General features: G+C 43.6%; 1 protein-coding gene across 3 annotated transcripts in view; it reads left to right on the top strand.

Annotated features, from left to right (window-relative positions):
* The first annotated feature begins 1,016 nt into the window (after positions 1-1,016).
* Positions 1,017-11,894, top strand: part of TRIM33 (tripartite motif containing 33) — a 110,711-nt gene continuing 99,833 nt past the window's right edge. For 2 of the 3 annotated variants that reach the window (XM_018569477.1, XM_018569478.1), the window contains exon 1: positions 1,129-1,647. In XM_018569477.1, coding sequence (XP_018424979.1) covers positions 1,227-1,647 — 421 coding nt within the window. In that variant the 5' untranslated portion in view covers positions 1,129-1,226. Of the gene's footprint in view, positions 1,648-11,894 lie in introns of all 3 variants that reach the window. The other variant, XM_018569479.1, reaches the window with a different exon arrangement.

The raw sequence follows: 11,894 nt of genomic DNA on the forward strand, positions 1-11,894 counted from the left end.
CGCGGGTCGCTACAGCAAGACCCTTTTTGGAGCGGATTTTGCCGCGATTCCATTCTTTGCAATGCAAGCATTTGCGCGATATCGCGCGACAAAACGCGCGATATCGCGCAAAATGCAAATCGTGCAGTGTGAATGGGGCCTAAGGGCCAATTCACACCATATGCCCTGGGGCTGTGCTGGCTATAGTTTCCAGTGCAGCCCCCAATAGAATACAAGGAAGTTTGCCTAGTACACACCACTGCGTTGCAATGCTAATGCGGTGGTGTGTGCTGAAAACAGTACAATATGCTGCACTTTTTTTCAGTGCAGTACGATGCAATCAAGTACAACCACCTCGCACCCCACTGTGTTTATAGAACTCAATTAAATGTCTCGCGAAATTTCAATAAAATTCTACAACAAAAATGCACAGTGCAATGAGGATTGGCATTGTGTCAGGCAATGCACACCAGCTGCTATGAGTTTAATGCAGTGACTGATGTGAATTGACCCTACATGAGGAAGAATTGTAATACTCATGCTGTAATCTTGTAATAAATCTGTCTCACTGTCCTTGTTTAGCACAGCTTCGCTATGTGATAGAATTGATAAATTGTGCTGGAAGGTGTTCCTCTTTCTCATCTCAGAAACTTAAGGTGCCCATACACATACAATTATCTGCAGATTTTCTGTGGGCAGATGGAAAAAGTGCAACAGATTGGCCCACGTGGAAATTACTCCATCCACAAGTGTAGATGGAGGAATGGATGGAGGAATCTGTTGCACCTTTTCCATCTGACCATAGAAAATCTGCAGATAATTGTAAGTGGTATGGCCAGCTTTAGGGGATATGCTCTTTGAAAATCCCAGTTCCTCTGTAATTATCAAGGTCAAGGAAAACACATGTGCAGTTCATCACACTGCTATTCCCTAGGCTAGTACACATGCGAAAGTTATCACAGAGCTCTTCCCCACTGCACATGTGCAGTTCATAACACGGAGCCTGCTCACTGCACATGCGCAGGTGCCCACATCCAGCGCAGTCTCATTCCACAACGTCTTCCCTACGGGATATACGCACTGCGCCTGCGCTATCTACATGGTCCCTCACGCCGCCGTGACGTCACTCCGCCGTGGCCGTTAGGGACGAAGGAGGAAAGAGAGGGTGGCCCTCATTGCGGCGGCGTACTGTACGTGCGCTGGTGGCGTCGCGAAGCGGTCAGTTCAGGGGTTCAAAGAGGAAAAACATGGCGGACAACAAAGGAGGTGGCGGTGGGGAGACGGACGTTCCCGCGAGCAGTAACAACGGCAACAATGGCAGCGGACAGGACGAGGGTAGCAGTGCAGGAACCGAGGCCCAGACCGTAGAGGAAGTAGAGAGCGGGGACAAGGCTGCCGCTTCGGCCGTTGCTGTGGCGGCTCCGGCAGAGGAGAGTCCGGCCCCCTCATCCTCCGCGGCGTCCTCTTCCTCCGCCTCATCGTCTACGCCGAGCGTATCCGTGAGTCTGTTGGATACGTGCGCTGTGTGTACGCTGAGTCTGCAGAACCGGGAATCTGAGCCCAAACTGCTGCCGTGCTTGCACTCCTTCTGCCGCCGCTGTCTACCTGAGCCTGAGAGGCAGCTGAGTGTACCGTTACCCGGGGGCAGCAACGGAGACATCCAGCAAGGTGAGAGGCCAGGTCACGGGGTCTGGATGGCACGCTGCTGTAATATGAGCAGGGCTGCGCTGGCAAAGAGCATGTGATGTGCCAACTGGGCCAGGCATTGCCGCTGTGCTGACATGGAGGATGCCCTAATGTGTTCACATGTTAGCCAATCATGCTGGATTTGGTAAACATTAGCTTTGTTTTGGAGCTCCTTGTAAGAGCCAACTGCTGTCAACGGGAGTGTGTTTAAAATCGTTCCTGTAGTGTAGACAGTTTGTTCATCAGGTGCTGTAACTAAACCCGAACATTGTTTACATTTGCTGTTGGCTTTTGTAAATTGTGCGGCATGTTGGTTTTAACATCAAAACATCCGAAAATAGGTTGCTATAGCTGAATTATATCTATACAGTAAATAAGCGGTTTTAATGTATAAGTGGGCAAGCATGTTAAAGCGTTTTTAGGGACAAGTCCGCATTCACACCTGTGGGTTTAAAGCGCTTTGTTCATTGTGTGACAATACATTACAAATTCTAACTGCCTATGTAAGATGCTTCCGCGTGATTTGGAAAATAGTGCAGGTGTGTTTTATTTGGCTGTATAGACAACATGTCTACTCACATGCAACATGCACTTTCTCTGCGTTTTAACATGACAAGCCCCCACCCTTTGACAACCTGTACTTTATTTCTCCATTAGCCAAAAATGCATCACAGCGCACAATAAAAATGCACAAGTGTGACGGAGACCAAAAGTGGGTATACACAGGTAGAAATTTGTTCATTTTTGGAACGTTCTTTTAATTTCCAAATAGCTTATTGGGTCATATCAACAATTGTTTTCAACCCTAGTGGCAAAAAAAAAAAAATCAAAGGAGGAGGATGGAAAAATATTTCACAAGTGAATACATTCTAGCAGCGAATGTTGTTTTTCTTTTGGGAAACTCCATTCATTAATCAAATATCAAGATCAAACATTTTGAACAACATTTATCAAGTCTCTGCTGGCATTATCGAATGTTCTGAGCAGATTTTTCATACTAATGTTAGTACTAAATTCTGTGTACCCAACATTAGTCTCTAAAACATGGCACTGTCACTGGAAACAAGGTCTTTGTTGACGAAGGTGTGTGGACAATAGTACTAATGTATGTTGTTGTGTTTTATACCATTTATGGAAGGCGTTTTAAGAGATTTATTTTTGTTAAAATCAGCTAAAGAGGTGTGTACACACACACACGCACACGCACGTACGTACGTACGCACACACACGCGTACGCACACACACGTACGCACACACACACTTTCTTTAGCAGTATTGCAATTTTACTCAAATCAATGAAACTGCATTTGTACTGGCCATGTCATTACATCTGTGCCTTGCTTATCTGCCTGTCTGTTCCTTGGAAATATTTAGTATGCCACTTGCTTATATAAAGTGTCATTGTTGAGCTGGAGCAAATGGTTTAAATGCTTTTTTGTTGTACAGTCACGTGTTCAGCCATCAGTGCATGATTGTATGCGGGATCATTTTCTGAGTGCTGATAAAGTTAACGTGAGCTCATCTAAATTCTGCATGCAGTGGACTGTGTGACGTTTAGGGCTTGTTCACACCATTTTCTGGTCCAGATCGGCAGACACGGTGCAATGCATTCAGCCCGTTTTTGATGCGTTCCGGACGCGTTCCAGTTTTTTTTCTTTGGGGGGGGCTGTCAGTATGCAGATTCTTGCGCTGAGGTCACTTCCGGCCTTCATCAAAAGTGGAGCAAGAATACACCTTTTTTTTGTTAGCGGCAGTGCGGTGCGTTACCAACGCGTTTCTGCTCCTTCCGTTTCCGGACCAAATAAAATGGGACATGCAGTTTTTAGTGCAGAAGCTAACTGTTCTGGTCTGGACAGAATCCAAACATCTTGTGAACAAGCCCTTAGGCTTGTTCACACGATTCTTAGAAAATGGATCAGCTTATCTAAATGTTTGTAAATATTTTGGAAGGAAATAAACAGTACTGGCACATATCACCTCTTCTGTTATTTTTGTGTCCATGACTGTGAATACCACATTTTAAAGAACTCCCAGGAAATGTAAAAAATTAACACTTGCTGTGGAACTACCCCTGCACTGTTAACTGCTCATTTTGTTCTATGGGCTAAAAAAACAAAATCAGTTCACCCTATTCTCGGTCCTGTCTGGCTGCTAGATCAGTCCCTTCAGCCTCTTCTACCTCGGGCTCCTGCAGTCTAAGGCTGGGCACACACCTTACAACCATCGCAAGACTTTCGTCTTGCGATGGTTGGAAGGTACTTAAAAAAACGTACGATCGTACTTGCGGTGATCGCAAGCCACGCCCCCTGAGAGGCTGGCTTCCGATGACCGCAATGCCGAACGGGCAGTGTGCGCTTGCGCACACCGGCCCGTCCGGCTTTTATCTTACGAAAATGCTACAGACCCGCCGAACATCGTACGATGCTCGGTGGGTTTTCGAACATGTCCATAAGTTAAAAGTCGTGCGACCTTACAGTAGTAGAGGTCGCACGGCTTCCACACACCTTACGATAATCGTACGATCACGGGATTTCCCGCGATTATCGTACGATTATCGTAAGGTTGTGGGGACCTTAAGGACCCATGACATTATCTCGTCCAATGCAGCTGCACTAGATGTGAGAACGCGGATGGGGAGAGAGGTGAGCGCTGACACTAGCAGGACTTATTAACAGGTGAGTATATTTTCTTTATTTTAGCCCCTAGACCGGTGATGGCTAAGGTTTTTGAACCCAAGTGACCAAACTGAAACGCAAAATCAATTTATTTATCTCAAAGTGCCAACACTGAAAATAAGTTTGGTATTGTATTTTAGTTCGGGCCCTGGGGTTTAAAAAACATTTAGCATCACTGCCTTAGACAAAATAGGGAAACACACAGTTATACACTCACAGATACAAACACATAATCATACACTCATAAACGCACACATCTCGCGCACACAAACACACACACCACACACTTATAAAACACATCACATACATATCACACGTCTATTAAAAAGCACAGACATATAACACGCCTATTAACCACTTCAAGACCTGGTGTTTAGACTCCCTTCCTGGCCACGCCATTTTTCAGTATTCAGCGCTGCGGTATTTTGACTGACGTTTATTCCGTCATGCAACGCTGTACTGAAATTAATTTTATACCATTTTTTGGGGACAGATAGAGTTTTTTATTTTGGTGGTATTTAAACACCATTGGGGTTTTTATTTTTTACAATAATTAGGCAAAATTATAGAAAAGTTTTTTTTTTTTTTTTTACATTGTTAGGAAACCGTTATTATTACCCAGTTTTTTGGTAAAATATAAAAGATGGGGTCACGTCGGGAAAATAGACACCAAACATGTCAAGCTTTAAAATTGCGTGCACCCGCGAAATCGCAGAAAAACTGCCATACCCAAAATTGGCCATAGGCGACACTTTACAAGCTTTTAGGTCCCATTCACACTGAGCGACATGAAAATTGCGCGACTTTGAGCGATATTGCGCGACTTCTTCCCTATTGGGCTGTATGCAATCAGCAGCAATATCGCTCAAAATCGCTCTCAAAAAGGGTCATGTAGGAGCGACAAGCTACCAGCGACGAGCTACAAGCGATATTGAGCGACGAGATGTGAACAGCTACATTGAAATGTATTGGTGAAGCTACATAGAGCGATGTCGCGCGGAAATATTAGCGATATCGCTGCAAAAATCGCGCGATAAATCGCTCAATGTGAACGGCGCCTTACCGCTCATCAGTTTAGTGTCATCAGTGATTGATGACCCTAGACTTATTGCTCTCACTCCGACGTTTGCGGCGATATGTGACGTGTGGCGTAATGGGAGCAATCGTCTTTTTTTGCACGTATGTGGAGCCGTGAACATGGCCAACCAATCAAAAGCCGATAAATCGATTATGTCGATTAGTTGTTGCAGCCCTAGTACACAGATGGCAAAAGAAAAAAACCTGGCAGGCCTACTTACTATATCAAAAACTGAAAAGTTTTGGCTTTACACAAATTTTACGTAAAGCCTAGTCTAGGTAGCCACAAAGTTTTTTAAATCTCACTTCTGAGATAACTTGTATTCGTTGAGTTGCATTTGTTGCTACCATCTCAGCTTGGTGTGGTAGAGTTTTAATAACCACCAGTTTTGGTCCAGTGAGAGGTTGGAGTCAAAAAGCAGATATTTAAAGTATAATTAAACCTTTTTTTTTTTTTTTTTTTTTTTGCATATTTCTACATTTCTCTATAGCTAGCAGTAGATCTATGCAAAAACATAAAAAAAAGTTACCAAAAAGGGTTTTACTTGCCTCTCTGCGCCGCTTGCTCCCGTCTGAAGATTCTCGAGCGCCCGAGCAGCATGTTGGGGTGGGCGCATGCGCAGTAGAGATTTTTGGTCGTGAGAAAAGAGAGACAGTGTAAGTCAATGACAGACCCTGGCAGCGTGCATGCAGGTACCAGCGCTGGAGGCACTCCTGAGACTACTGCAAAGAAGATGATCGGATCAAGAGGCATCATTTTAAGATAAGTCCTTAAAGCAGCATGGAGGGGGGAGAACAATATTTGTGACTAACCCTTTAGTCACCAGTGACGTCCATAGTAATTTACTGACAACGGGTCCATTTAAACAGACTCCTGCCGGCTAAAGACCCCGGTTTCTGTTTACAATTGTAAAGCCGACTGGCTTTTTAAATAAAAGGGATCTGGCGACTCAGCTGTCGCCAGATCGCTTTTTCGGGCAGGTAAAAGGGCCGATCCCCCTCACCGTACTATGGGACAAATGGCGACTACCTCACTTCCCGTCCCATAGCTGTCAGTGCTGGGCTCCTGAAGCCCAGCAATAAGCTGTTAAGGTGCGATCTGCACTTCAATAGCTTATTTCAAGTGTAAAGGTGATGCCAGGGGTCTTTTGGACCCCCAGCATCACCTTAAAGAGTATCTGTCACTGCCAATATGCTATCACATGGGGGGGTTGTAATCTCCCCTATGTGATGGCAAGTAAAAAAAAAAAATGTTTTAAAATTAATAAACTAAAATGTAAAAATAACAAAAAATTTGAAGGCCCCCGCGAGCATGCGCGTCTTCAAGTAAACACGCGCCGGGTGCGCCTACGTATGAAAACGATGACCGCTCTACACATGTTGGGTATAGCCGTGCACGCCAGAGTGAGAAAAATAATTCTAGACCAATATTTATAAGTATCTTTAAACTGATGACCTGTGGGGGCTTTTAAAGCATCTATGGACTTTTTGGGGTTCTGAATTTTGTTGCAGTTTCACGGACGCACACATTTTAACCTGGGCATGTTGGGTATCTATTTACTCAAAACCTCATCTATTATATTTTATAAAAAAATTGATATTTTGATAATTGTTTTTTGGGGCATTCAAAGGCATTTTCACTAAATTTGGGGGTTTGATAAAATGTTGCGCTAATATGCAACAAAAATGTTTTAAACTGCCAACATTTTATTCTACAGGGTCTTGGCTTTCAGAAAATATATAATGTGTGGGGGTTTGAAGTAATTTTCAGGCCTAAAATGTGGATTATAGCATGGGTCCAAAAAACGAAAAAAGGCCTCAGTCATTAAGGGGTAATGTCACTTTAAAGTCTCAGTCTTAGTTGTACTTTAGCAACTCGTCCTTATTATTCTTTGTTTTTGCCATCATCCTTTCCATCCAGTTCAACGCTTCTGTTCTTGCTTGGCTGTAGTAATGGTGATGTAATTTGGTTAGGATTAGCTTGCCCATGGTGTTTTGGTCTAGCTAAGCACGCTCTGAAAATTCAGCTGTCCGCTTTCTGCCCCGAGACATCAATGGTGACCTGGATCTGCCTTGTGTTTTTAATTTAGCAGCGGTTTTTGACCCTGTTAGCTCTTATTACCCTTAAGGCCTTTTACTGTTTAACCCAAGGGCAAGGACAAATTGCTAGAGATGAATTCATAATGTCCACATCAGAGGTTAGTTTCCTTCCCTCTTTTTATTGTTTTATAGTTTTATTGCCATTTTCTCATATTCTTAGAATGGTTTCAGGCCAGGTTCACAACTGCGCGATCTGTAGCCCCACGGCAATTGTGCACGATACCGCGCAAATTGCTGTGCGATCATGGAGTCGCCCACCACCGCCGATCTCGCTGGCGGTGCCATTATTTTCTAATGGCACCCCAGTCGAGCCGGGCGCATTGCGTGGTTTTCCGCTGCAATTCTGCCCGTGCAATCGAAGATGATCGCTGCTAAAACAGCTGGGCATCGTGTGCTGCGCAATAAAAGGGAGCAAGCTGCTCATGGGAGCAAGCTTGGAGCAGTGGAAGTAAAAAAAAAAAGTGTGGTGTGCAATATAGTGAAATGGAAAGTGTAAAATGGAGGTGTGCAGGTGTTGTAACCCCATTGAAATTGCTCTGCGTTTGTGCATGATCGCGTGTTCTTGGACGTGCGTCCCGGATTGCCCAGGTCTGCACCATCCCTCAGGGTATACAACCCAAAATGATTAGGAATAGAATGATATTCATTCATCCAGGTCATAATATAGCTAGTAGTAGTTGGACACAATTATATTCTCTTGTTTTGCAATGTTAAACATTTTACCACTCATTATAGTAGCTTTCAGATAAGCTTTGGTAACATACCCCTGTGTTTATACCCACATTAGCAGGTCGATTACTTCAGTCACCTTGGTGTCATAAAATGTGTTAATGCAGTTGTAAAGTGTCCAAAATATGAGTGGAGGTGTAAAAGATATGAAATCACTGTATTCTAATCGACTTAATCCAAATAAAATTCTAGAGCTGCAGCTAACGATTATTTTCAAAATCGATTAGTTAGCCGATTATTACGTTCGATTAATCGGTTAATCGGATAAAGTTAAAGTAACCCTGCCAGGAGGAAAAAAAGGCTCTGCTATTGCTGACCTTTTTTCTTAAAATTCTTTTTGGCTTTTTTGACCACTTTTCCTTTAAGTACATTTTGATTAGCAAAGGTCAAATATGTAGATTAGGAAAGTTGGGGAAAATCAGAAATGTTGGACTTCTCTGCATGTTCTCACTCATGTTTACACTGGAAATACTAGTTCCCTGGCCATTACACTTACCTCATGGCTTTAGTACTTTAAAATCACTAGGGCTGCAGCTAACTATTATTTTCATAATCTATTAGTTAGCCGATTATTAAGTTCGATTAATCGGATAAAAAAAAAAAGGCTCCATTGATAGACTACTAGTTTCTATTGAGATTGTAGTCCATCACGGGAGCAAGCTTGGCGCGGTGGAAGTAAAAAAAGAGTGTAGTGTGCAATATAGTACATTATACAGCGGCGCAGTACAGAATACCAGCACCTATAGAGGAATGTAGCAATAGTACATTATACTATAATGTACTATTGCTGGGATTTGTAGTCCTCTATAGCTGCTGGTATTCTGCAGTGCGCTGTATAATGATTATACTGCGCAATGCAGATTACCACTGACCAGTTATAGAGGAACAACAAATCCCAGCAATAATACATTATACACCCGGTATAATGTATTATTGCTGAGATTTGGTGTTCCTCTATAGCTGATAATGTTCTGCAGTGTGCCGCTTTAAAAAAAAACAAAAAACACACACACAGGCAGCATTGAAAAGCTCCCGGCCGATCTCCACTTACCTTGGTGTTGTCGGCGGGCAGCGGCGTTGATCATGTCGGCGGGCAGCGGCGAATCGGGCAGCTCACCGGGATGAGAGGGCCAGACACATGTCCTCAGCGTGGCGTAAGCGGCGTCGTGTGAGCGGGTATACCGGCGTAGGCGCGAGCGGCTTAAACGACGTGGGTGTGGCGTAAACGGCGGGCGTAAGCGGCGTGCAGCGGCGAGCGGGAAATTTGAATTTTAGCCGACGAATCGACGATGGAAAACGTTGACAACGTTTTCCATCGTCGATTTTAATCGACTTAATCGAATAACTGTTGCAGCTCTAAAAATCACTAATTCAGTGATTTAGAAAGTACTAAAGCCATGGGGTAAGTCTAATGGCCAGGGAACTAGTATTTCTAGTGTCCTGAAACTTTTGCACTTAAAGGAGAATTATGAGGCGAGTGATTTTCACTCAGCCTCATAATCTGAGCCAACCTGTGACAATGAAACTGTCACAGGTCGGCTCAGTAGATTGGGAAGTGAGCGAACACATACTGTCGCTCACTCACTTTGCGATCTATCCCTGCAGACTGTCACTCACGGCTCCCTGCAGGGATTCCCCCCCTCCCCTGTCCGAAATTCCAGCGCTGACTGGCAGAGCGGACAAGGGAGGGAGCAGGCACAGCTGGCTCTGCCTCTGGATTGGCGATTTATCGATGCGGCATCTCAGTATACCGCGAGCTGTAGCTGTATACTGAGCTTTGGGTCACAGGAGAACGCTAGTTTGTGTTCTCCCGTGACCCTAAGGCCCCATTCACACTGCGCAATTTGCATTTTGCGCGATATCGCTCGATATCGTGCAAATGCTTCCATTAAGCAAGCTAGTATCGCCAAAATCCGCTCCAAAAAGGGTCCTGCTGTAGCGACGCACGACCCGCGACAGCAGGACCCTTTGCCCCATTGCCAAGCATTGGAGAGCGATATCGCGGCAATTACCACGCGATAAATCGCTCAGTGTGAACGGGGCCTTAGGAGAACTCTGGGGAAAAGCCCTGACCCCATAGTTCTCCTTTTAAGCTTTAACATCTTGTTGCAATATTTCCCTCCTGTTTCCTTTTTATGAAAGTCATTGCCAAAGGCACACTCCATGTTTCTCTTGTGAAGAGTTTCCTTTAACTATAAAATGAGACGGATCATAAATTGCTGAGTAAATCTATAAACGTACTGATCACCTGTTGTACATGTACAACTTTTTTCTGCTAAGGTCCATTCACACCATTGTGCTGTGCGTTGTAAATGGCACCCCAAGTACCTGTGTTGCAATGCACTGCCATGTGTTGTGGTGCTCTGTGCTAGCAAAATTTGCTGCAGGTGTGCTTTTCAGTCTTGACACATGCCCCACAGTGGACCACCCTTGTTTGTATAGGCCCTCACCAATTCAAAGAAACAATGTGCACATGGTTGTTGATGTGTGCTGGTATGGTGTGCTGTTCACATGCATTTGGCAAATTGCTTAGTTTACTTTGTGCTAAACCTTGTTTAAATGAATAAGACCTGTTGCATCTGTTCATGCAACAATCCTGTTTATTTTTGATTGATCTCAGCAAGAGAGTAGAACTGGACTGGAAGCAAAACCCACCAGACTTGAGAGAGAGCCCCCTTATAACAGAATATGGTGGTGTTCACCATCTGTTGGTTGTATTATTTTCATGCTGGCAGGACTAATTTGGTACCTCATCTTTTGTTCACGTGGCACCCACGCAATCTAGTCCCAATAACCTTTTCTTTCGTCATGCATAACTAATCAAAATCCGGTCTACAGACTCTCAACCTTTGGAATACTGGGTGCTGCGGTGACATTCAATGGGTGGCGCTGACTTACAGCAACATATTACGTTTTGTAAAGTGTCACCAGCACACTGGTGCAGAGAAGTGGGGATTCTTTGTCAGGTCAGGCCATTATGCAACATGATAAAGGTGCCCTGTGAGACACAAAACCATCACATTTTGACCAGACAGAATCCCAGCCCTCCAACACTGGTCTGCTGGTTTACAAATTTTTGATAACTGGCTACCTATAACCAGACCCTAAACCCTTAACATTAACACCTAACGTTTCAGAAAACAATGTTAATATGGGGTCTTACCAAAATTCTAAATTCAGACTGCAGCTATTAAAACAGTATTAGTATCCACATTTTTTTGTCATCTATTTTATTATAGTTCACTTCAAGCCAATAATACATAAAGAAGGGCCACAGTCTGAAATACGTTAGCTTACTTACTACTGCTTTTATGTAAGCAAGTAAAGTACAAAAATAGGATTGATATTTAGACACATTGGGGGGAATTTAGCAAAACTGGAGCAGACATAATATGGAGCAGTTGCCCAGGGCAACCATTCAGCTTCTCTCTTCAGTTTGTTCAGTTAAGCTTTGTAAATGAAAGAGAGAAGCTGATTTGGCTGTCATGCAAATGTGCTGCAGATGTCTGCTCAGTTCAAATGACTATACCCGTGTTACCTGCAAAGCATTTTGTGATTTTTTTTTTTTTTTTTTTTTTTTTTTTTTTTTTTTTTTTTTTGTTTCCCTTTTTTTTTTTTTTTTTTTTTTCTTTTCTCTTTTTTTTTTTT

Source organism: Nanorana parkeri, unplaced genomic scaffold (genome assembly GCF_000935625.1).
Source record: "Nanorana parkeri isolate BGI_ZX_2015 unplaced genomic scaffold, ASM93562v1 scaffold1341, whole genome shotgun sequence".
In the NCBI taxonomy this organism is placed as follows: Eukaryota; Metazoa; Chordata; class Amphibia; order Anura; family Dicroglossidae; genus Nanorana; species Nanorana parkeri.